Raw genomic sequence first — 26719 nt, 5'->3', positions numbered from 1 at the left:
AGAATTTCCAAATGAGAAAACAATTAGCTCATATCCATAATTCAGAGCTCTGACCACAGCTTTAAGCAGCTAGAGCGTCAGCGGTGTGTGACGTGCACATCATATTCTAATTTGGATTTCAGGGCAGCAAAGCAGAAAAGCTCCAAGTCTTTCAGGTCCGGGGAGGCCAAAGTGTGGGGAGGTAATTCGAGCTTGCCATTATGGGCCATAAAACATTCATCACCTTGGTGCTGTGTCGTTTTCTGACTTTCTCCTCCAGTGTTCCTTCAGCAGTCAAATGGTTCTAATTCATGGCCTCTGCACCCACCAATGCAAAGCTTATATGGCCACATGGCTTAAAGTGTGTGTGCATGGGGGTAGTGCTCTGATCCAGTTCTACGCACACACACACATTTTGGCAGTAAGCTTGTGGTTTTAAAATCATAGCGATAAGTTTTAATTCCTTTCTTTGATCAGAGCCTTTGTAGTCTCACGAGTAGTTTCTGTATTTCCTGCATAGAAGCCACACCTAATGTGAGTAATTGGATTCAATGGGAAACATGTGGAAACGGTTAGACCCGATTCAGCTGTGTGTCCATGGAGACTGCAGTATTGTTGAAAGGCTAATGCTGGTGAGTTCTAAAAAGATAAAGTAGTGTGAAATGTATAGCTTAAGACAATATTTACAGCTCGTTTGTCTTTGGCCGGCACGGCGAAATGAGGCATCGAGAATCATTTGCATGTGGACGGTGCGCATAGGACTAGTGCAGGATTTTATTTGACAAGGTAACTACTTTCATGGATGTTTATATGAATGTAAACAGTTTTAGTTGACCATAATTCTCTAGTCGATCTGTCTTTCTGACACTTATGAGTGTCCCACAAGTAAGAATTTCTATTTTATTTTAGCCTCAGCAGAGGAACAAGGCCTCCGGTGCACCGAAGCCTGTGCACTAATATTGTTGTAGAAAATTACAAAGATGCTTTTTATTTCTTTCTTTTGCTTGAGCTATAGAAATTGACTGGGATTACCGTGCCTAAGTACACACATGCATTATTTAGTTTTTTTTCTCTGCACAGCCCAGGATATATTCAAATCACCACTAATAATACATTCCAATCATTCCCCAGTAAAGATATTGCTCAGTCTAAGTGTTGAGTTTCAACTCTGTTTGTGAATGCGTTTTGCATAAGCCTGCTTTAAAATCACATTTTTGGTGAGTCTCAGATGACATAATCATGTATTTTAAATGTCATGGGCTGTGCTTCGGTATTAATGAAGTTCTCATGGCTGGACTTGATGTCTTTTTTTTTGCTTTGGAAAATCCAATGCATTTTAAACAGACATTTTATTATGAATTTACATAAGGTAATTGCAGAAGGCTGGAAATAGCAGGTTGGTATATCTAAACAACCTAACAGCACAACACATGCATGCAAATTCATGTCCCTTCATTTGCTAATACAATCATCCCCATTAACCGGGCAATAAATACAAAGGCTGCTGTATCGAGCGGGACAGATAATGAACTCTCTGTCTGCATGTCCGTTTAGCGCTGAAGCCTGCTGTGTGATTGGCTTAGCCATGCTACATTACCTGAGCCATCATTACAGGGCCTATAAATTGTGCCCGAGGCAACACCTGACACCGCCCAGAGGAGAGAAAAAAGAGACAGCATGTGATTTGGCTGTGATTTTTGAACACTGGGCTCTCTCCTCACACTCGTTCTTGTTTCGAGTGCTCCTACCTACTAATTTGCTCTTGACGGCCATGTGGTGGGTCTCTCTTCCTTCCTGACGAGTCGTCTTCAGGCCACAGGAATGAAGCTGGTCCTAGTCAGCAGCTTATTAGGATGTGGAGTCAATAACAGAGCCAGTGTTACCCTCAGAGACTTAATGATACGTGTTCCAACATCTAACCTCCTTATTAGTGCTACTAAGTGACGATCACACTTATAAATAGCTCCGTGTGCTTCTTAATTATAGCCTGAGAAATCATAGGGTTGTAAGGATGTAGTGTGTGTGTGTGTGTGTTGTTTTTGCACGAGCATGCACACACACACTTTTGCATGATAAATGAAGGGTGTTTGTGCTGGTATTATGACTGCGTTTCCCCAGAGTTTACTTTACACTCTTGCCCACCCATCCACATCTCTGGCACACGTGCAGCCGAGCCTCGTTGCTGAGGTGATTTATGGCAGGTACTCAAGCAGCCGCATTGCTAATGAGAAATGTGTTTCAAGGTGAAAATCAATCTGGGCATCTCATGCAGATGCGTGCAGTATCTTCTTATGGACTTTTACTCCCATAGGCGCTTTTAGGTTTGAAGGAACACTAACGATATGGAGAATCTTATTGCAATTTAGGATCAACGATCACGCACTGCTTGTACTGTTACAGGGGAACAACAGTGTTCTTTAAATTCAATCTACTGCATCTGGAGTGTATGCTTAATAACGAGGAATGGGAATACTAACATGTGTCCTGTTCTGACAACAGTTAAAAATTTATTATAATAATTTATTTAATGAATTCATGAATTCTTCAGTTAAATGTAATGAAGTTCAATATCTCTGCAAAAGCTACTTTTTCCAAAAGTAAAAAAGTAACATGTGGTTAATCTCGTGGGTCAAAACCATCAGCTCTAAACCAGTGGAAGAAAAAGCTCAAAGTACTGATAATAGGATGAAATGTTACTGCATTGCTGGAGGCAGCGCGGTGATGCAGCGAGGAGTGTTATCGCCTCACAGCTCCGGGTCCCGAGTTCAGTCCTGGGCTTAGGTTACTGTCTGTGTCAACTTTAGCATGTTCACCACATTTGTTTTCTCGGAGTTCTCCGCTTTCAGCCCACAAACAAAAACATTTTGGTAACTGGATTGGCTGGTGTAAAATTGCCCCTAGTTCTGAATGAGGCTCCAAATCCATTGCAGACCTCCACATGCTGAAGAGCTCTGACTGGAGGCAGTATTTAATGTCTAACAAGTGTAGTTTGGATTTTCTTTATATAGTTGTTTTAAGTGCAGACACTTTTTGATGTAATTATACAACTGCGCTTTTTGTATTATAACTGAGATTTGATTGGCATCTTAAACTTGTCCATGTTTGACATCGGCCCAGGTTTGCTAATTGTCCTCTTAAAGAAGTGTTTTTGTTTGTTTTTTCGTATTCCCTAAAAGAAGATCCGGGCACGTATTGAGAAAGTTTCTTAAGCCTAAAAAGTTGCTCTTATTGATGAAATTCTACGAAATTTATTTGAAAAAAAGAATCTAAGACAGCTCCTAAGTTAAAAATTCTTAAGAGTAGAGAGTAGGACTTTTAAGAGGCATAAGAGTTTCTATAGCAGAGGACAGAATGGTGGAGAGAAGAAATATTCTCCAAACACTGAACGTAAAAAGCTAAAATGAAACACTCTGCTCTTCCGTTCAATTTAGTTTTCTTGTTGTTTTACTTCCTTCCATCTCTCTTGGATTGTTGGCTTCATACCATCCAAAAGTGCAACTTAAATCAAAGTCCTGTAATCATGTAAACTGGTAAAAGCTGAGCCATTTTGCTTCCATTAATCTGAAATGGATTACCAGTAATACAATCAGTACGGTAAATAAATATAATAACTGAAATATAGTAACTACTGTGGGGAGATTTGTTGTTTCTAAAGTAGACACATTTTGGCTGTTTTAATTAACTTTAAGATATTTATCCTATAACAGAAGATTTGCATAAAGTAGCCTGTATTCATGATTCTATAATTTTCTTTATATACAAACATTATGATTTCACTGTCTATTTTATTATCGTATATATTCTATTTTCACAAAAAGCACATTTTAAAACTTTTACAGAGGTCAAAGGTTATTTTTTTTATCAACCAATCACAGTCCTTGAATTGCAGCATCATCCCTAGCACCGGGGTCAACCACACCCCCTCACTAAGATAAGGGTTTTTGTACTTTCCTTACTCAGAGTTGCTCTGAGAAGTTTCCTAAATCACTTTTAGTCTAGGACTCCCAGCTAGGAGATTTTAAGCTAAGATAGGAGCTCTCTGAGAGAAATCTAAGAAGCTTTGTGAATACAGGCCCTGATGTGGATTACAAGTAATAAAATCAGTTCAGTAAATAAATGTAAGGACTTTAATATAGTAACTACTGTGTGTAAATTTGGTTGTTTCAAAACTAGAAACATTTTTACCATTTGGCTGTTTTTATTAACTTTAAGATATTTAGCCTATAATAGAAACTTTGCGTAAAGTAGCCTGTATTCATGATTATACAATTTCTTTATAAGCGAACACTATGATTTCACTATTCTATTCACTGTTAACTAGTTTATTCTATTTTCACAAAGAGCCCATTTTAAGACCTTCACAGATTTTTTTTATTAACCAATCACAGTCCTTGAATTGGTAGGTTTGAAAGGTTTTTGTATTTTCCTTCCTGAGAGTGGCTTGGAGAAGTTTCCTAAATCACTTTTAGTCCTCCAGCTGCTAAGATAGGAGCTCTCTGAGAGATTTCTAAGAAGCTTTGTGAATACAGGCCTGGACTTCACAATGCATTAAACCAGACTAACCATGCAGCTAAAGTACAAGTTTATATAACAGAAAACGTTGTTAAAAGTGTCGACAAATTAAAACACTATTCTGTGTAACCGGTAGCCAGATGTCCTATTTGATTCTGAAGGTCTTGATGAGAGGCGTTTAAGTCCATCGCTACCTCTTTTTCTAGCACACACCAATGCAGGGACATATATAATATCGCTGATTTTTAGCATAATTGAACAGAAATATAAGGCAGTGAATAGCAGTGGATCCTCATGGGACAAAGGACAGGACAAAGGACAGGACAAAGGACAGGACAAAGTGCGGTCTAGGTTACAAACGTTTATTTTCATGTCTAAAAGTCGGATCTTTATGCCAATGTGCAGAAGTGACCATTTATTGAACCGGGTCCTGTGCAGCAAATCCTGCAGTGCGCACCTGGGCTGTGTGTGCGTACGTGTGCGTACGTGTGCGTACGTGTGCGTACGTGTGCGTACGTGTGCGTACGTGTGCGTGTCTCTCTCTCTGTGATATAGTGAGCCATGAGGATGTGATCCTGATACTGAGAATTCTGCACTCACTATACGACACGGCTTATGTTTCAGATACGTCACTCAGATTCAGAAAATATCTTTAGAACAATGTTTTCTCCATATTGAGATCTCTTGTCTTTGATACTTGTACACACACATTACACATGTGATGATTATATCATATTGTCATCTCAGGGAGTTTTTCCTTGCCACTGTCGCCTTCACCCTTGGCTTTCTCATGTCTTGTCTCATGAATGTGCTGAAAATTAATCCATTCAGCAATGAAACCGGCTTAGCTCAGGATTTTAGCACATTTTTAACGGAAATATTTGTCTAAAACGCTACCTGCCTTCATCATGTTCATAATGATTTACCAGACATGTTTTCTTTCTTTCCTCTTATGATGAAAGTATTATAATTTTCCTTGCCTCCTGACGGGCATTACCCACATAATGGCCTTTCCTGCTCCACCTCGGCCCGACTGCATGTGCATGCGCTTGTAATTCAGTATTTAGCATAAGTACACTGTACTTCCAAATACGCCCCGTGCCCCCACCTCTATCTCTCGCTCTCCCAGTGCTCTAATGAGGTTAGGGTGGGCGGAGGGAGGGACTGAAGTGGATTAGTGTTGAGGTGATGGACGCTGGCAGCAGGAGGAGTGCATGATCCTTCCCGTGCCCATGCTTCAGTAGGGGTCGGCTGGGATAAATTCTCCCTGCCCCTTAGATGGAGCTCTAATTGATTTTTCTACCCCGTGCCATCTGGCTCTAAGCGCAGCAGGAGGGAGGAGGAAGAAAGAAAACCCCTGAAAATTAGGTTGCAGATCCACACAGACTCCGAGCATTGTTCAGGCAGCGGTTGGATGACCCGGGGGTCAATGTAGGTTGAAGGTAAAAGGTCAACCTGAGTGAAAAACAATACATGGGATATGTGCCAAAGTGTGAGGTGGTGGAGAGGTGAGGTCAGGAAAAGGGAAGTAGGGGGGGGGGGGTGTTGGAGGGGGTGTTGGTGAGGAAAAGGGCTGGGCACGGTAGAGAGTGATGAAATTGTTCATTATGAACTGACTCGTTCTGTCACCTGTGGACCAGGTTCTCCCCTCTTACACACACATCCTGCAGTGTTTCCGGCATGTTTAATCGACATGTGCTAATGGGAATCATGCGTGTGTGTTGTGTCCAGTAAGTGCTCTGATGAAAGCATGATGGACTCCGTCAGGCCATGTGTTTCAGTACGAGACATCGCATTACAGCGTTTAAGACACTGCCGGGAAGGGTGGAGCCGCTTGAAATGTACCTGAGACAAATCGAATTTCAGGCTTGATCGAATTAGATATGGGAGAAGACGGAGGGGGAGAGAGAAAGAGATTAGAGAGGAAGGAAGATGGAGAGAGCTCTGAATAGGGAGGAGAGCTGAAATTTGGAAAAGAAATGAAAGGAGTTGAAAGATTGCTGTCATGACCATTTTAGCTGACTGGACCTGCTCCTGATTCTCCTTCTTCTTCTTCTTTTTCAATAATAGTTATATTTTGGATTTTAATTGCGCTTTACATGAGTCAATGAATATTAAAGATAATGAGAAATAAAAGCTTATGACCTGAAATAACTAAAATAACTGGGACTAGGCTTGGCTGAACATCTTTTTTTCCGGTCCGGCTCCGCTAAGGAAAGTGCTCAGGTATGGATATATTGTTTAAATACAGACAGGTGATGAATTTAACAAAACAACATTTCTTCGTCAAATACTGTATTTGTCCTCCACAAGCACAATTACAGAGCAATGGTGCAAATTCTCCACATCTCTGGAACTCTACTGGGATTGTCAGACGTGTTTTTCCATTGCTATGATAATTGCTGAGAAGTCCATGTTTGTGGTCAGTTCGAACCATACAGTATTTCTGTAGATTGAAACTCTCTACCACACAATCACTGCCCATGTAAATAAAGTTAATAAGCCAATTGGGCGATTTCCTAAATTCTGCTTGCGTCACTGTATTTCCTCTATGTGGCAGCGTTAAAAGTAAAATGCAGGATTTAAAATGTGCTGTGATATGTACAGTACTGTGCAAAAGTCTAAGCAAATACTGTAGATACTGTAGAGGAAGGATGACTTCAAAGGAAAAGGGAAAAACCTGTAGATCCCTAAAAACAGTAATTAATGAAACCAACTCAGTATTTGGTGTGATAATGGTTTGAGGAACTCGAGTATGATTTCTACAGTGTTTTTTTTTTAAAGAAATTAGCTACTAAGTTTTAGAGACACATACTGTACATTGTTCTTCTGATGATGTTGACTGTTTGCATGCAAAACCTGGCAGCTTCCTTTTTTTTCGTCTGAAAAGTATTTGCGTATATAATGTGCTTTAATTTTGTGGTGAAATACTGATGTTTGGGAATCATAAATGTTTGTGTACTAACTCGATAGGGAGGTTTGTATTAAAAAAAACACAGGGTGACTAAGACTTTTGCACAGAACCATATACACACACACAGACCATCAGCACAGCAACCATTTAGCCATGCAGAGATGAGAAGAAGCTGCTGTGGCATTGGCATCATTTTCAGACTTTTCATCAGATTATAGATTTGTGCATTACTAATTCATGCTCTCTGGACCAAATGCTGCCCTGAAATCCAACCCTGATCAATGACAATAACCTTGGGGGAGTTCTCAAGGTTAGAAGTCTTTGTGTGTGTGTGTGTGTGTGTGTGTGTGTGTATGTTCTGTCACAGCTTTCTTTTTCTTATCTTGCTCTGATGTAAGTTCTCTTCTGTTCTCTAGTCAGGATTTACTTTAGTTCCTATCTTGTAATGAACAGGTGTTTGGTCTGGCTTTAGTATTAAGTAAATTGAGTTGTAACCAAATCTGGGACAAAATAACTTTTACATAACTTACTTAATAACTTACTACATTTTGGAGAGAATGAATTATTGCAATGTCAAACTAAATACCGCAATTTTGAAGTAAATGTTAAATATGAAGTTGTATCATTTTGATCTGTACAGTACTGTGCAACAGTCCAGAGTTACCCCCACTTCTTCATATTACATTCAATTATGTAGATTAAATAAAATAAATGTGAACAAATGTTTTACTGTGTCAGGCGGCAAAGTGCCTAAAGATACAATTTAAAAATGTATTATTTATGTTACAACCTCAGCAGCAATCTCATTTCCCCTCTCGTCTGTTCTAACCACTCAGTATTCAGCGTCACCAATATACTAAAATTAAGTAAAGGATTTCATTACGGCCTCTAGTAAAACCCTTCACTACCTGATTATGTAGAAGTCCTAGTGTTTGCTCGACCAACTAACTCAAAGTACTGACTTATATCTGTTCTCCTGTTTTGGTCTCTAAAGGGTTTCCAAAAGAGGAAAAACCCAGAAAAAAAAAAAATAAAAAAATAAAAAAAATATATATATATATATATTTAATTGCTAATAGTTTATTAGATATTAAAATCTATTTAAAGCTTCATTGTTTCATTAAAGGGCAGCACGGTGTTGTAGTGGTTAGCGCTGTTGCCTTGCACCTCCAGGGTCTTGGTTTGATTCCTGTGCATGGATTTTGCATGTTCTCCCCATGCTTGTTGGGTTTCCTCTGGGTACTTTGGTTTCCTCAGACAGTCCGAAAACATGCAGATTAGGCTAACTGGCGTTCTCAGATTACGCGTAGTATGTGAATAAGTATGTGAGTGTGTCAGCTCTGTGATGGTGTACCCCTGGGATAGACTTTAGGCCCCCTGCGGTCCTGTATACAGGATAAAGCAGTATAGACGATGAATGAGTGAGTATTTCATTAAAGTTTCATTAAAAAGAAGCTTTGAATTCTCAATTTGTTTTATTGTGAGACGGGGAGTCATAAAAAACAAACAAACAAACAAACAAACAAACCAAACAAACAAACAAACAAACAAAAAAGAAAACCTATCTATAAAAAATATATAACCACAGATTAAAACAAGAACATATAAAACAAGTTGTGGCCATGCTGTTAACACATTGGCACAAATAAAACATAAAAAAAAAATCTTCCTCATTGACAACATTTTGGCTTTGTAAAAGAGTAGCACAGTTTTGTGGTTAAGGACGTTTGCGCGTATAGCACACAATTAAATCGTCAATGTTCAGTAGCTTCCATGTCTAGTGGGGAAAGAGACAGAAACGCAGCGATGGGCGATGTGAGAAGAGAAATCTCCAATATTTCAAATACTGTGTGTTGGATTAAAAAATTTCAAATAATGTGAAAATAATACTCTTTCTGTTTTACAACACTTTGATTTTCCAGAGAGCTCTCCCTAGCTTTGTATTCATTCATTCTTCGAAATTATTCTTCATACTAAAATATATTATTGTATTAATACAAACTACAATATTGTACACTACACTGTGTAATAAATAACCGTAAAGAAAGAAAAACATAAAAAAAAAGACACATAAATATAAAAGGTCTCTAAAACTAAACTTATACTGATGAAAAAGGGTGAGGAAATAATACTGCCATGACTGCAAACAAACATAACACAACATTCACTGAGAAACAAACAAGGAACAAATCAGACAAAAATGTAATACTGACTGTTATCAAAGTAAAAAAAAAAAAAAAAAAAAGAGGTGAAAGGTTACGGTGGGTTCGTATTTAATACCTGAAGTAGAAGTGAATGCGATTAATCCGATGAAGAAGTGCATCAAACGGGGGGAAGCAGAAACACTTCAGAGCTGGAAACGTTTTTTTGTTCTTTGATTCCTGATTGTTTGTTAGAATTCAGTTGTTCCTTCAAGAAGCAGGAACAGTCCTTAGGTTAGGACTAGTGGTTCGGGGTCAGGGGTCACAGGTTTGCTACTACATAGTGAACATGCTGTTGAAGAAGAGACGTGTGAGAGAAGTGCACCAGCTCTGTGCAATGGCACTTAACGCATGCATGCTTTTTGCATAAGGGAGGGTGAGGGGTAGCGAAGAGGCAGCAGGGGGGGCAAATTTTAGACCCATTAAATTACTGAAGTTTTTTACAAACTCCTTTTTTTTTTTTTTTTTTTTTGGGGGGATCTAAGATTGTGTACCACCCCCAATTGTTTTCTTACACTTAAGGCTCACATATCACTTCCAAACAATCCAGACAGACAGATGTTGAGCTAGCGTAGCCTAGCGTGACACATGGGTTAGCTTGATAGTATTAATACTGAAAGGTAGACATTGAACAAGGCCCACAGAGGTGTTCATCAGTAAACTGGGAGCATGGTAGTGCACAGGATCTTTTTTTTTTTTTTCTTCCTTCATATGCAATAAAATACTGAGTTTTGTTCATTGGCAATAAAAATGTATAGAAATCTCTCCCAACTGTACAGCTTTTTTTTTAAGGTTTAAACAAGAGTGACAAAAAATTAGTAACACTGATAAAAAGAAATCCAAGGTGTTTTAGTAATAAAACGTTATTAGCTAAAACGTGTCTAGCTTTCAGTCTGTATATGTGTAATTTTTTTTTCATTAAACTTTGTATTTATACAAACCATAAACACTGAAAATTGTCCTTATGTGAAAAAAAAACACTAGTTTTTTTTAAATCATCAGGCACACAAGGGGTTTTTATACACAGTAGTGGGATAAAATGCAACGGCAGAGCTCCTGCGCTCTCGCTCGCTTCCTTCCTTTCTTCTTTATGTCCGTCCTTCCTACTTTTAGCATTTTCTGCAATCCTCTGGAAGCAGCCTCATCTGCAGTCTTTGTTCAGATTAGTAATGTTTTTGTAAAACTAGCAAAGTAGCAAAGAATACGAGCGAGAAAAGCCCTGATGTGGTTTCACTTCATTTCACATCTCCGTTTTCACTGGGTGTGTTTCCTTCATTTCCGCTCTCCTCCTTCACATTTTCTCCTTCCTCCTCTGCTTCCTCCTCTCCTATGTTCTCCTGCATGTACATCGGTTCGGCGTTTTCCGTCTCCTCTTCATCTTCATCATCTTGCATCACCACGACCTTCATCATTTCTCCATCTTCCTCTCCCTCTTCTTGACTTTCCCCTGTACCCTCCTGCTCATGTCCGCCGTTCTCCCTAACCGCCTCCTCATTTCCCGGTTCCTCCTCGGGAAACTCCTGCTCGCCGCCGTCTTCCTCATCCTCTCCTCCTTCCTCGCCGATCCTCACCACCTGAATTTCGTCCTCGTCCACCATGCTCCCCGAGCCCATGGCGTCTTCCTCCTCACTCTCCTCATCCTCCCTGGCGCTGCTCCCTCGTTCGTCTGAGTCCACCTGAGACGGCGGCGAGGCGGCGGAGCTTGCTGCTCCAGGCTGATCTTCGTTGGGATTCTCCTCCTCCTCGTCTCTTTGCGCCTGGTTCTGGCCGTGTGCCTCCTTCTTACAGTAGGAATAGCGATGGTTCATGTGCTGCGAGTAGGAACCGGAGTGAGAGAAGCGCTTGCCGCACTTGTCACACTGATACGGCTTTTCTCCCGAGTGCAGACGCAGGTGCTCGATCAGGTGGTGCTTGTGTTTGAAAGCTTTGCTGCAGATCCCGCATTCGTGAGGACGTTTACCTGTGGGACAGTGGAGAGACAAATGCACAGGCTTTATTTCACTTAGACACAAACAACTTCCTAATTATTAGCACCCTGTATGAAAATTAGCCCAAATTAATCACATATGCCATGATGCATATTTTCATCAAAACACTTTTTCTTGTATGCAGACCAGAAAAAAATGTCTAATGTTTGTTTCATATTAACACAACAGTCATCTGCGCTGTACTTTCAATAAAGTGTCATGCAGTGTGTTTAGTTTTGGCAACCTGCAACAACTACCACAGGTATAGAAAGTGGAATGAAATGGTTAATCTAATAGTAAATAATTAAGCATAACTGTCAAGAATCTGTGGAGGCCCTAAAGACACGAGTTAAAAAAATTAAATCGTGGTTGATCTTTTGGCTACTCCAGAGCTTGGCACAGGTTTTAGGCCGAATGCCCTTCCTGACAATAAATATAGGTGCATACCAGAATTTCATATGTGTGTGTATATATATATATATATGTGTATAGAGAGAGAGAATTACAATTATCTAGTGAGCATGAGAAAGTTTATGGTATGCACCAAATAACTGTATTAAATTATCAAAAATAAATAAATAAACAATAATAATAATTATCATTATTACACATCTCTTTAGGGGCTCCATTAGAATCAATCTGATTGTCCAATTCAAAAACAAAATTTTTTCATGCCACTTCCACTGGCACTGGGTTTGTGAGCAAACACTAAACTGTTCAAGACGTTTTTAAACCTTTTTAATCACAATTAAATTGTACTTCCTTTTATTACCTGCTTACGTTTCTTTTGTATGCACTACCTGAAAGCTCTTTGCTTGCCTGCGTAGTACTGAATACTGCAGTGTATTGTGTGCACGAATTGCAGTGGAAATTTGCCTCGCATATTTTAATAGAATTTTTTTTTTTTTTTTTTGATAAAAGGGTGCAGGTTCATTAAGACTCTCAACATTTTACGGTCAACTGATGCCAGCCCACATGTAAGTGTGTGTCTTGCAATTTTGTAATGAGTGAATGATCACATAATTTATTTATTCTGTAACTGGAACAGGCATCAACCAATTTATTCCTGCTGTATACAGATGTGTGCACGTGTAATTATCAAGCATGCTAAATTGGAATTACATAATGACAAGTGTGTTAATTTCATAAAGCTGACAAGAACAACTAATGGTTGGTTGTGTATCATCACTCCCTCAACAACAGTCCTGATAATGATTATTATTATTATTATTATTATTATTAATTGGTAAACTAATGATGTTAATCCATTAGCTCCATATTTTACACACATTTCTTAGATGGGCAGATACTCCTTTCAAGCCCTGCTGCTAATACAGTATATTTATTTCCCTCTTCCAGTACTGAGTCATAATCATACTATTATTCCCATTACATGCCGTCAAACACATTAGATGAGGAATCGAGCATGTCACACAAGCGCTTTAAAAGGTACCATACTCCGACTGGCTCATGAAGCTGCACATGAAGTGATAAATAACTCTATATTAATTCTCCTTTCCCCAACCTGCTCACACAGGATTAAGCACTACATGTCATTATGTATCCATGGATAATAAAACCAAACAAGACATCTAAACAGATTGGGACAGCCCATGGACTGGAGGTGTGGGTTACATAAAGCGCGGCTTTGGAGAAACGGGAAGCGAATGCCCAGTGATGTCATCACGATGTAGGCTGTTGGCTTTTGGCTCAGGGTCTAAACGGAGAGATGTGAGCAGCTCTTGACTTAACTGAAATCTTATGTTTGCAGAAAGAGAGAAAATTACTACCAGATTCGAATGTAACACACCGGGTTCCAAGTGAAAAGGTAATGCCTTTGGCCTGCAAATGATGAGAGGAAAATTCACCGCACCCTCCTGCTGTTACAGTATATTTGAAATACGTAACCATAACGTTGTAACTCGTTTTTGTTCGGGCAGAATTTCACTTGTGAATCCATTCTGAGTAAAGTTCCCTGTCTCTGCCGGGGAATGGGTGGTCTCTGTGTGCATGCATGGGAAACAAACCTGTGTGTTCATATTTATGCCGAAGCAGCGAGCTGCTCTTCTGGAAGATTTTGTCACACAGGTCACAGGCGTACAAGCCATTTTCGGTCTTCTTCATCTTCTTCCTCACCGGCCCGGAGTCTGAGTCTGTCTGCTCCTCCAGCAAGGAAGCCACCTCTGAACCAGCCTCCTGCTTCTCCTCCTACACACCAACACGTGTTCATTTGTTTTATGTAATGTTATATTCCGTTATCACCCTGATTCAACGGGAATTGCCTCATATCACATTCTGTAGAGATCACTGCACCATGAACTCCTAAAGTAACTGATTTTGAACCTCTGTAGGCTACAGTGCACTCTTACATTTTGCTCAACTTACCAAGCATCGTTGGTAATGATACAAAGCTGATTAATCACCTAAACCATTTTTGTCAGCAAAGTCTAAACAAATCAGGTTTTTGTTAGTTGGAACAGAAAAAACAATCAACTGGATAACAAATGTGGGAAAGTAACACTGGCAACCAGTAAGACCGCTTCAACTAGCGTAAACAATCTAAATCATTACATGGTCCAGAGTAGAGAAAACTAAAGTGCCTTCAATTCTGTTGTTTTCACTCAGGACACAATGGCATACCATGTCTTAACTGGTTCCTCACCTTGACACCATTAACCTGCAGTATGGCCTTCTGTGGTGTGTCGCCCCCTGCTGGGCTGGAGGCGGTAGTGGTGTAGGTGTAGGCTAGCTGTGGGATTAAGATGGCCTGTTTAGTGGTAGTGAGGGTACGTAAGCTCTGCACGGGGCCTTGCTTGGTGATAGCCACCAGGGTGGGCAATTGAGTGGTCACAATGTTCAGGGAATTGGCACTTGTTTGGCTGGCATAGATGGCAGTGCTGGTGCTTGCATTGCCGAGCACTTCCTTCTTTGTGCAAACCAAGTTCAGAGGCTCGTCCTGAGCTGAGTAAACAGAGTGAACGCTGGCTGTATTTGCTGCCGCTACAGATTTGGGGAGAGACAAATCAAGAGGTCCCTCTCCTTCCTCTGCAGTCTGGGCTGGCACAGGCCCATCTGCAGATAGATTTAGTGGTAAAGGGGATGTGGGGCCATTTTCAGTTCCACTTATCCCAGCTGTAGTGCCCTCTGCTGGGCTATGAAGTTCCATGTCCTCCTCCTCTTGGTTCTTTTTGCTGTCCTGCTCAGATACTGACTTTTGGGTTTCCTCCAGAATGCCATTAACGTCTGTCCCGCTATTCTGCTCTTTCTGGGGTGTTGCTGGGGAGACGTCCATTGGAATCTGCCCATTCTGCATTTTCTCAAACCACTTCCTGACAATATCGATAGGAAGATTGACTGACTCTGATATTTTTGCCAGCTCTTCCTTGGTGGGTTCTGCATTTAAGGCAAAGTATGCCTTAAGCAAGGACATGAGGTTCTTCAGTGGGGGCTGCCCAGGACACAGTTCAACATCTGCTTCAGACTTCTCTTCCAAGTGTGTTCCATTAACTTCCTGTTCCTCCTTGCCACAGTGTTTCTTTGTTGTGTGATTGTAGAGTTTGGCCTTCTCCTGCTGACACTCTCCATCCACAGCGATGGTGGTCTCGTCCCTCGTTGTCTTGGTTTTAACTGTCAGATCCTCCGGCAGTCGTTCAGCCTTGCAGGAGTTTATATCCTGACCAGCCGGCTCTTTCTTTAAGTTCTGCAGAGCTGCCTGAGCTTGCGATGGGTCAAGGCTGTAGTTGATTATGATCTTGGCAGTACCATCCTGGTCAACAATGGGAAGACTGATGGCTTGGATGACTTGCTGCGGAGCCTGTGCAATAGCCACTCTGCCAGCGCCTGCAGCCTGGCCTTTAATCTGGGCATTCTCCAACACCTGCCTGATCACATTTCCATCGACTGCCACCTTTAGCATGTTTTGCAAGTCTCCTAGATTAATGCTGATTGGGGATACCAGTCCTACAGTGGGGAGCACCACAGCCTGCACTGCCCCCTGTAAGGGTGCTGCTGCCCCTCCTTGAAAAACCCCGTTTACTCCTCCAGGGGCAGCCGGGGCAACAACTACAGGCTTGTACTCATAGTCCAATGGCTCAGATTTAATCTGTGTGATTGGCAGCTGCTCCTGCAGGGGTTTACTATGGTCCAGTTTGTCCCGGGTCTGTGTCCGGGCAGTGGCAGGGGAAGATGGCAGCGATGGTGATGGACACTGAGGGGTTTTGGTGCCTCCTGTGGTTGGCGAGGGTCGGGATCGGCCGTTGACAGAAATGAGGCCGATGCATTTCTTGCTGCTGATATGGGAACTGTAGGAGCCGGAGTGAGAAAAACGCTTTTTACAGTTTGGGCACTCGTATGGCTTCTCTCCTGTTTGACACAAACAGATAAATGCTCATTATAATGCACAGGCATAACGTTTACATATAGTTCAACAAAACTACAAATGAGATATTTAACCCTAAATCCTTTTCTTTCATAACACTTTAATTTATGCTTGCCGGGTTTTATTTTAAATGTTCTTTTCAAAAAATTCCCATTCATTAGGAAAATTAAATACCAGGCTAGAGAAAAACCTTCAAAACAAATACATGCATTGAATTGTAAATAAAATGAAGTAAAACAGACAGTTCAAAAAGCCCAGATGTTCCAGATGAAACTGATTGCCATACAATTAGTTTCCTTTAACAGCACAATTAAGAGCCAGTATAAACACAAGCATGTTTCCTATTTCAGAAGGCTAGCCAAAAACTAAATATGCAAGACTTTGGCGGCACACACTACTGCTGAATTTCCTTATTAACTAACACAAATACACAGACAGACATGCAATGCTAAAAAACGTTAGTGTGCTCACCACTGTGGATACGCAGGTGTTCTTTCAGGTGGTGTTTATACTTGAAGGCTTTGCCACATTCAGTGCACTTAAACTTTCGGTTTCCTCCACCCCCTGTTTGGGTTACATGCCGCTAGATAGGGAGAAAATAAAAGTGCTTTACTCGGATGCGTTTCCATAGATGTGTTAATATTCATAAAATATCAAATGCAAACAAATCTTAATTTATTTACCATTTTTAAAAAAAGTAGTGATGCGTGATTAAACATTTACACTTTCAACTCCAATAGACACATGAATTTAACAAAGGATCTCTAAATACTGAACACATTATTAAAAAGACTCTATGCTCTCGCCAAACTCCCCAAAGCATGTACTGTGGTATGTTTAATGAATTAAGGTTAAATGCAGAAGTACCTGGTCTCTGCCTGCTTTGTGTGCGCTCATGTGTCGGTCGAGCTGCGTGCGGTGAGTAAAAGTGTAGCTGCAAACCGAGCAGCTGAAGTTGTCCTCGCTCTTCTCGTGCCTGTACTTTATGTGCTCCTTCAGAGACGTGTAGCGCTTGTAGCCGCGGGAGCAGTAGGGACAGGTGAGGAGCTGCGAGAACGCGTCTGGTGTGCCTGAGAGAGAGAGAGTGAGAGTGAGACAAGAGAAAAAGAGGCAGAGCATGAGAGGGAAGTGCAAGGACGTTAATATGAGTACAAGGACATAGACTGTATGTTTGAGTCTCTCACACCAACAAAACGTCTGCTCTGTAAATGAGGCAAATGAACCCCTGATTACAAAATCTTTTTAAACTTAACATCAACAACAGGCTAGAAACTGAATATAATGTTAATGACTATATAAAAAAAAAAGCGCATCACCGTGTCGACCCATTAGAAGGTGTGAGTGTGTTTGTGAGAGTGTATGTGTAAGAGCGCATGTATGTGTGTGTGTTTGTTATTGTGTTGCTTGTAAGCTGAAGTAGGGCAATATGTGAACTTCAATCACACACTATAATAGACAGAGGCCTTTGATGTGACAGCTATAACACAATTCAACAACTCTCTCTCCATCCCAAGATCTTCAGCACAATGAAAGAGAGGAGCCGAAGAGGTATGAGGAGAAACAAAGCAAGAGGAATGCTCGCTTGATGATCACACAAAACAAAGAGCTGTGCAACGGCCAGAGAATCAGCTAGTGGGAAAAAAAGGGAAAGCACTCTTTTGAAAGTGTGTGTGTGTGAAAGGCGCGAAAGAGACAGGATTAATACGTTAGAAATGAATAATGTAAAATATTTTAGGAACTAAATAGTCTTATTAATTAAATAGTCTTCTGATATAAAATATTTATTAACTCAGCTTCATCATGTCTGGCTTTTGTAAGTATCTGGATTCCAATAATCTGTATTATAATCTGTATTATTCATCTGCATTATTCATTGTGAATTCATGTGAATATGAATCGTGGTACACCTGACTAACATTTCTATCTCCCTCTATCGCAATGTCCCACAGGTAACATATTACCTGTTAACAGGTAACGTATTAAACCCCTTTCGTCAGGTGAATCGCTTTCACACACAGATATGAGAAACTCTCTCAGGTATGAAAGATTTGCTCAGGTGCTGCATTTTCCCACTTTCTGTTCAAACAGGTGAGGTGGAAACTTCAGCGTCATCAAAGGCAAGCTGTGTGTTTAAAGGTGTGTACCTGAGTGTGAAATGTGTGCTTCATCATGACTCTGAATCCAAAATAGACTCTAATGTGCGTGCGTGCGTGTGTGTGTGTGTGTGTGTGCGTGTGTGTGTGGACCAAACTTCCCCACAAGGATAAGAAATATCTAACAGTTTTGACCACACAGAGAGATCTGGCTGGTCACGAAATCTAAAGCTTTTATTTCCGTTTGGTTAAAATGTAGGTGTGTGTCCGAGTGTGTGTGTGTGTACCATTCTCATCATGGCCGCTGGTCTCCGGTGTTCCCTGGCGTGGTTCATCTTCTGGTGCTTCTGGGAAGATGACGGCTGTGTCTCCTTGCTGAAGCATTTCCTCAACGAGAGCGTCTCTACTCCTCTCATCCTCCTCTGACACACACTCCTCTTTCACTACAACGCAAACACACACACACACACTTATTCCTGAGCCCATAATCCAGTCTTGTTTTGTTTTTTTCCGGGATGTTTAAAATTGCAGTTTGTAATGTTTAGTAATATTTCTAAAGAATAACGTCTACTAATTGTCGAGCTTTGTAGAGGAGATGTTATATCTTTATTCTACATTGCAGTGAGGTGGACCTGTTTATTCATCCTCCTGTTAAGAATTTCCATTCGAATGTGACAGACAGCACTTTTCATCACCGTCTGTGCCGAGTGCACTGGAGCTGTCCTGGTGGCCTCCAAGAACATTATTAAGAATTGCGTTTGCTTAAGACAACTTTTGCGTAATTTGTCTTCTGTAGTAAAAGCCTGTCCACAGTTATTACAGTTTGCCACACAAGCAGTGGAGTGTTTTGTTAAACCAGAAAACACACAAAAACCCAAACTAAGTCATTTACTGACCCTGAAAAATGCTGATTTTCCATGGAAAACAAGCAAACAAATCACGGTGTGTGACTCCTGAAAGCTTGTGTTATACAGGTTTACAAAGCTCCTGTGGAACCAATGAAAGGCCTGTAAATCTTGGTATAATAATAATAATAATAATAATTCCTGTTTTCCTTTTGTTTCCAGTCCTAATCTAACCCACCTGATTCGGCTAATCAGTGTCTAGTAGAGCGTCTGAACATTACAACCAGGTGTGTTCGATTAGTACGTGAACTGAACTCAGCATGACCATTACATCTACATAAATATGTAATGGGTACTCAGCTGAATCTGATGATGGATGCGAGCTCTGTCTACATCGGTCATGACACACCCCATCACTCATCCCAAACCACCTGACAATGATAATTAGCTTTCCTTGCATGTTGGGGAGGCGATATCATTAGTGAAGTCAGACGGCATGGTGCTGGGATGGAAAATACTTCCAGCTACTTGGCTGTCCACGATGCTCTTATGTCTCACCCTGGATTTCCACCGAGAGTTTATCCCTGGCGGGACACGTGCAAGGCGGTTTTCTTCCGTCCTCAGTGTGGCCTCATGCCCTACCACAAGCTGCTCAGTCATGGAGCAGCTTGATTTCACATTAGGCCTGGAATGAATATTCATAAGGAAAGCAGACTCAACTCATGGTTGTCTAAAGGCCTTTGTGAGAATGGTCGAATACTTCTATCTAAATCAGAGAGTTGGTCCAGATTTGATCTTTGGTTTTGGACGTACCATCCAGTACGAAAAAAATCAGTTTCAGATTTATAGGAATACACCTTATTAGATGAAAGCATTTTCTTAAAAAGAACGCTTATTATGTGACACTGTATGTACAGTGCTGCGAAAAAGTATTTGTCCCTTCCTGATTTTTTTTCATTATTTTGCATATTTCGTCACCGTTAAATGATTCAGATCGTCAAACTAATTTTATTACACAAGAGTAAATAAAAATACAGTTTTTAAATAATGATTTCATTTATTAAAAGGAAAAAATCTCTCAAAACCTGCCTGACTTGTGTGAAAAAGTAATAGCCACCTTGCTAAATCATAAATGAACTGTGATTAACCACATTTTTTTAAACCACAAGTGCATTTTCACTTGCCGCACCCCGGCCTGATTACTGCCAGACCTGCTGAATCAAGAAGTAGAACCTGCCTGAAGTAGAAAAGTCACCACACTGTATGTAAATATATTCCTGGCTTTTTTATTTTTTTATTCAGACCAAATTTTTTAAAATCATTTATTGCTTTTCTTAATTACTTTGTATGTTTTGACCTGTAATGGGTATGATCGTGATAAAGAAAGAAGGGGAAAAAAGCTCCTTGATTGAACTGCTTTCCTGACTTCTTTCCCTACAACGTCCCACAAAAATACACTCTGCTTGTGACAATACCAGAGAGGTGTGGAGAGCAGCTTCTGGGACACAATGTGCACCTGGTGGAAACACTTCTGTTAACTAGAGTGGCGGTGATTTATTCCGGCGACCTCGACGTGGCCGGAATGCAGCGCTTCTGCTCCAAGTGGAAACAGCGGCCAGGAAAGCCAGAGTGACGTGAGTGACATCGTTTGGCCTAATGTGACGCTAATGATGAATACAATCTTAAGCTTGGATTATACTTGCTCCATGAATATGGACGTACATACACGACGGCTGCCGCATTTAACCTCGGAAATGAATGCTACATGGCTGCGTGGTACAATATTAACATGAAAAGTGGGGGCGCTGCATATGCATATGATATTGTGTTGGGAACATTACGTAGTGTCAATTCAGATTTTTTTGTTCAGACCAGACTGGCATATCATGACGATTCATATCCGTAATTACAAGTCACTTTTATTTGACTCTAATGTGGATGCAACATGTGCATCCACTACACCATGCATGTCTTTGCTTGCATTTTGCTCCTTGAACTTTGACGTACAGATGTTTGCTTTATACTGACACTTCAGACATGTGTGACGTTACCATATATGCAGGAAAACAATAACGTAGCCTCCTGTACTTTCGCCATGCTCATCGGAAATAGTGGTGGAGGAAGAAGGGATGTTTCCACCCTACAATGCCCCCTAGAGGATTTGGTTTTTAATCCTCCAAACTTACCTAAGATAGACAACCGTGTGAACAATGATGCTCATTAAACCGATTATAAAGAGGCTAATCTTAGTCTTGTGTTTTTACTTTATTAATAATCCAGTAAATATAAACTTACAAATTGTCTAATCCAACTCAAATCATTCGTTTCGCAGGGCATGTATAAACAGTAAGGGCTAAGAGGATGAAATCTGTAGGGCGAAGTGTATACACTATACAACATCACCTGATTTCCACAACAAACTCTCTTTCCCCAAACAAAGCCTGTTATCAGCAAACAACGTCAGATTGATATCAATCACGCATGCTGGTGATACAGGGCGATGTGCTGGACAGCGTGTATTACAGCTACAATCTGGGAGACTTTTTACAACATAACAACAAGTATGAGATGCTGATGCCTTATACACAAACATGTTTTTTTTTTCTCGGCGAGAGCATGATAAGAAAAGCTGAAGGCGTGAGTAGGTTTTCGAAGGCGTAATTAGAAGATCAAAGTCATAATTATAAAATCAAAGTCACACAGGCGAGAGACACTTGGCCTGCTTATAAAACAAACAAAACAAATTAGTCCTGAATAGCTAACTCAATCTCTCGATTTCCCAATATCCCTTAATGCACAAACTGTGCTCAACCTCCTGTAAAATGAACTGCTTAATTGGAGCACTGTGCTCTACTTCTTTATCGCTCACTAACGAGAACGAATGAAGAAATGAAGGCTTTGGGAAAAAGCAAGCCCGGAGGTTACATATGTGTATCTCCTGCCTGAGCTCTGCACTTCCTCATGCGTGCACGCTCGGAATGAGTCCGCGATGTCAGCAATTACAACTAATGGCATTCGCTCGCTCAACTCAAAACAACATTTGGAACACCTGAGGACAATCGTGCATTTGGGTGTCAGAACGATTTCAGGAGATGTATGAATGTGGGCGGTCGGGGTGAGCCAAATGAACACAGTCTCCGCTTCCTACCTCGCTGTCGGCAACAGCAAGGCTGTCTTAGACATGTGAGGTACGGTGGCAGGGTGCATTTGTCCGACAAGCAAGAACGCGGCATCGACTTTATCAAGGAGAAGAAAGAAATGTTGCTTTATAACATAATTGCTTCATAGATAATATAATATCGAATTTTCCCTTGTGCAAAGCTACACACGAACAGTCTAAAGGAGATGAAAGAATCATTTTTGGGAACATTTATTTCCTCGTCAGGAAACAGTTTTCTACTGTGAACCTTAAGGATTTTATATTTACTGTTTCGCCTTGTTCTGCTCTGGTTCTTTACGATTATTACTACGGTGAAAACACACCATGTTGTACGAGTGCATCACCTCAATCCAAAGGCCATGAAAGCGTGACATAACAGCCCTCGAGGTGTGCCGTAAAACCCGGCTATGTGTGTGTACTGCTGTTTGCTGTAGTCTTGTTCATACAGCGATCACAATGGCATAGTCGTCAGAGGGACACAGGCTACATCCAACGAAAATTCACAAGTGGGTGGGGGGGGGTCTTTTTATTTTACTAAAGCTATTGTAAAATATTCCTTAAAGTACAGTACGGAGTAGAAATTGTTAAACAGTTTGTTAAAACGTTACCTACAGTCCAGGCACATTTATAATAAGCTATAGCAACAATGGCGAAAAAAACAAGTCACTAAATTAGTTACTGAATTACGGAGTATTTTTAATAATAATAAATAGAATAATAATGGTTTAACTAAGGTGGTGCCTTGATGACTTGAATAAATCAATATCATAATTTGGTTACGTTGCAAGAGTAGCGGCGGCACAGTGATATAATGATTAGCACTGTCGCCTTGCACCTCCGGGCTCTGGGTTCGATTTCCGTCTCTGTGTGCGTGGAGTTTGCATGTTCTCCCGGTGCATGGTGGGTTTCCTCCGGGTACTCCGATTTCCTCCCACAGTCCAAGTACATGCACATTAGGCTAACTGGTGTTCCCAAATTGCCCGTAGTGTGAGTGTGTGTGCCCTATGATGAATTGGCACTCTGTCCAGGGTATACCCCGCCTTATACCCTAAGTCTCCTGGGATAGGATCCAGGCCCCCCATGACCCGGAATACAGGGTTAAGCTGTATAGAGTGAGAGAGAGTGAGAGTGTAAGAGAAGCTTTTAAATCGCTGATGAACAAATAGTCAACGTAGGATTACGGGATGATGCACTATTGCTAATTTATATTTAAAAGAGCCGGGATTAATAAAAATCACAACCAGATTTAATGAGCATGAACGTACTGATTGATCAACACTAGTATTTACTGAAATTCTGCTTACATACAGACCCAGGGAGTGAGAGAGAGAGAGAGGGAGAGCTCAGAGATGACCACAGATGTTGGCCTGCCCTGTGTGAGCTTGTGTTTAAATCATATACGCCCACAAACTTCTCAATATCGACGAGTCAATTTATTCTCGCGCTAAACAATGAGTGACTGGTGCCAGAGCTACAGAGAGACCACGGACATGGTTTTGTGTAATGTGGTTTAAAGACTGCAGTTGTACGCAGTCCACTTCCTCTCATGCGTACACACACCGAGGTAAAAGTAGAAGATAAAGAAAAAAAGAAAAGAAAAAACGCATGACTGGATCAACTGACATGATGCAAAGAAGCGAATGAGTCAGCACACCACCTCGGTGTAAAAATGTTTTACGGAAAGTACAAAGGGTTTTTTAAGAAATGTTTCTGCACCGGATGTAGCGTAGAGTTGATGTTGCAGAATGTTGGTAAGGGAGTTTTGTTGTTGGTGTTTTATAACAGAACGAGGTGTGCAGGTGAGATAAAGAAGATGAAATGATGATGGCTCTGTAAAAAGACGTCACATCAAATACTTATTCGGTATCCGAAACTGACCGTTCCTGTTTCCGACTTTTGTACCTGCACTATATTTCCCAGAAAAAACAGCCTTCACATTGCATCAGGATCCTACTGGAAATTCCCCATGACTCACCTGCATGCATTTCTTACCCTACGCTGTCTCGAGAGGCTAATCATATTAAAGTTCATCCCTGCTGCACTAAACTCAGCCTAATACACCGTCTACTCCAGCAAGGGTTTTAAAGAAAAAACACGCATTAGCTTTAAACTTAGATTATAATGGTCCATTACTGCAGAGTATCTTTAACGAAAAGAACAAGTACACCCTCCTGTCGAAGAAAACCCTTATTTTGCCTTTCTTTCCATTTCAGTTTCATTACGGTGCCAAGTGCATGAAATTTAACACATTTACAGAGTTAAAGGCCACAGTGTTGCCTGCCATGCCTTCCTGAAGATAGTGCTCGTGGTTTCTCGACACAGCTGCGGATACAATTTGCTAGTTAACTGCACTGGGTAAACTGGACTTGTTAACGTGAACACACCTGGTCTAAATTAGAGTGTTTAGGCTATAAAAAGCCATGTCGTGCTGTTCTGTTTGCTGCTGGCTGGGAGAGATGTTGTGCTGTGCTGCCATGTGGATATGTATATATCGAATAAAAGAAAGTCAGAGATCTGGTTAATTAGAGGTACGATATTTGAGACATTAATACGCCTGGAGACCTTTCACACAGTCTTGGCACTCTCTTCCACATAATGCTTTGAAAACCCCAGGCTTTAAACTGACCTTTATAACCTTTCTAAACCTGGACAAATCAGACCAAAAGTGAAAAAAGGGAAAAAATGGCATTTAGTTGTTCAATTTCAGTCACCTACTCACTTTCATTAAGCATTTAACTCTGGTCAGGGTCACGGCCTGTGCCAGGAACATCAGAGAGAGAGAGAGAGAGAAATGTGTATATAAAGGGATCTCCGTCTATCGCAGGGCATGAGGTTACATTACAATTCCACTTAAAACGGCACAATCCATGTCCAAAAACACCTGAATTAAATCCCATCTACTTTAACATGTAATACTTAAATATATATACTCAGCGAAAAAAAAAACGTCCCTTTTTCAGGACTTTGTATTTCAACAATAATGTTGTAAAAATCCAAATAACTTTACAGATCTTCCTTGTAAAGGGTTTAAACAATGTTTTTTATGGATGTTCAATTAACCATAATCAATTAATTAACATGCACCTGTGGAATGGTCGTTAAGACCTTAACAGCTTACAGAAAGTAGACATTTAAGGTCACAGTTCTGAAAACGCAGGACACTAAAGAGACTTGTCTACCGCCTGAAAAACACCCAAAGAAAGATGCCCAGGGTCCCTGCTCATCTGCGTAAACGTGCATTAGGCATGCTGCAGGGAGGCATGAGGACTGCTGATGTGGCTAGGGCAATAAATTGCCATGTCCGCACTGTGAGACGCCTAAGACAGCGCTACAGGGAGACAGGAAGGACAGCTGATCATCCTCGCAGTGGAAGACCACGTGTAACAACACCTGCACAGGATCGGTACATCCGAATATCACACCTGCGTGACGGGTACAGGATGGCCACAACAACTGCCCGAGTCACACCAGGAACACACAATCCCTCCATCAGTGCTCAGACTGTCCGCAATAGGCAGTCCATGAGGAGGAGATGCACTGCAGTACTTTAAGCAGCTGGTGGCCACACCAGATACTGACTGGTACTTTTGATTTTGAGCTTCCCTTCATTCAGGGACACATTGCGAAACATTTATAGTTTATGTCTTATGGTGTTGACTCTTTTAGTGTTCATACAAATATTTACACATTAAGTTTACTGAAAGTAAAAACAGTTAAAAAGTCAGAGGACGTTTCTTTTTTTGCTGAGTATATATACATATATATATAAATGTTTAATCGTGCCTTTATTCATAGCCTACAGGCATCTATCTAACCTTGAAGAAAAGCTTAAAAATGTTAAAAAATATTAAAACAGTTCTACATCATTCTTGTGAAATATATTGATAGAAAAGTAGAAAAGTCCCAGTTTGTAGTTCAATAAGAGTCTTTTGCCTCATTTTTGTCCATGTGCTTGAGTTCAGCTACTGAGATTTCAACAGGTTTTCCCAGATCACCACATAGAGCTGCTTTTTATATCTATATAAATAAACGAGGCGGCCCGGTGGTGTAGTGGTGGTTAGCACTGGCACCTTGCACCTCCAGGGTTCAGGTTCGATTCTTTCTTTTTTCTATTCGTTTGTGGGTTTCCTCTGGGTACTCCGGTTTCCTCCCACAGTCCAAAAACTGCAGATTAGGCTTATTGGCGTTCCCAAAATTTGTGTATTGTACAGTATGTCTGTGTGTGTGCCCTGCGATGGATTGGCACCCTGTCCAGGATGTACCCCACCTGATGCCCTAAGTCTCCTGTGTTAGGCTCCAGGCCCCCACTGATACTGAATGCAGGATAAAGCGGTATAGACGATGAGTGAGTGAGTAAATAAAATAAAGGTTTTGTCTGTACGTTGGTTAGAATTCGCTCTTTCAATGACATCTGTACCAGTCTCCAACAATTTTCTGTCTCTCTGTCTGTTCAGTCTGATTAGTCACAGAATCGAGCAAAATTAACCGCACATGAGTTTAATGAAACTTTGCCAGCTCTGTGTATTTGCCTGAAGTTAAACCTGCGCCATAAATGATTTTAAAATGTCGGGTAAAAGGGAAGTTATGTGCCAGATTTTAAACCGGAAATTTCGAAAGCGTACCACGCGAATGCCAAACTGTGGGCGCGTCTTAAATCTTGTGCTACACAG

The 26719-nt window shown here is 40.9% G+C and overlaps 1 protein-coding gene and 1 long non-coding RNA gene across 3 annotated transcripts in view; one reads left to right on the top strand and one right to left on the bottom strand.

Annotated features, from left to right (window-relative positions):
- Nucleotides 1–655: 655 nt before the first annotated feature.
- Nucleotides 656–18385, top strand: LOC128541470 (uncharacterized). Its single transcript, XR_008365631.1, has 3 exons — nucleotides 656–765; nucleotides 18040–18087; nucleotides 18304–18385. It is a non-coding gene; the product is annotated as an uncharacterized LOC128541470 (long non-coding RNA).
- The window catches only part of zeb1b (zinc finger E-box binding homeobox 1b), a 63430-nt gene continuing 46820 nt past the window's right edge, over nucleotides 10110–26719 (bottom strand). For both annotated transcript variants that reach the window (XM_053511895.1, XM_053511896.1), the window contains exons 3-8: nucleotides 18332–18487; nucleotides 16819–17021; nucleotides 16423–16534; nucleotides 14236–15935; nucleotides 13601–13781; nucleotides 10110–11566 (exon numbers count right to left, since the gene is read on the bottom strand). In XM_053511895.1, coding sequence (XP_053367870.1) covers nucleotides 10842–11566; nucleotides 13601–13781; nucleotides 14236–15935; nucleotides 16423–16534; nucleotides 16819–17021; nucleotides 18332–18487 — 3077 coding nt within the window. In that variant the 3' untranslated portion in view covers nucleotides 10110–10841. The remainder of the gene's footprint in view (nucleotides 11567–13600; nucleotides 13782–14235; nucleotides 15936–16422; nucleotides 16535–16818; nucleotides 17022–18331; nucleotides 18488–26719) is intronic.

The sequence above is a fragment of the Clarias gariepinus genome, chromosome 14 (assembly GCF_024256425.1).
Source record: "Clarias gariepinus isolate MV-2021 ecotype Netherlands chromosome 14, CGAR_prim_01v2, whole genome shotgun sequence".
NCBI classification, from domain to species: Eukaryota; Metazoa; Chordata; class Actinopteri; order Siluriformes; family Clariidae; genus Clarias; species Clarias gariepinus.
The sequence above is the reverse complement of the archived record's forward strand: the minus strand, read 5'-3'. Positions and strand labels throughout refer to the sequence as shown.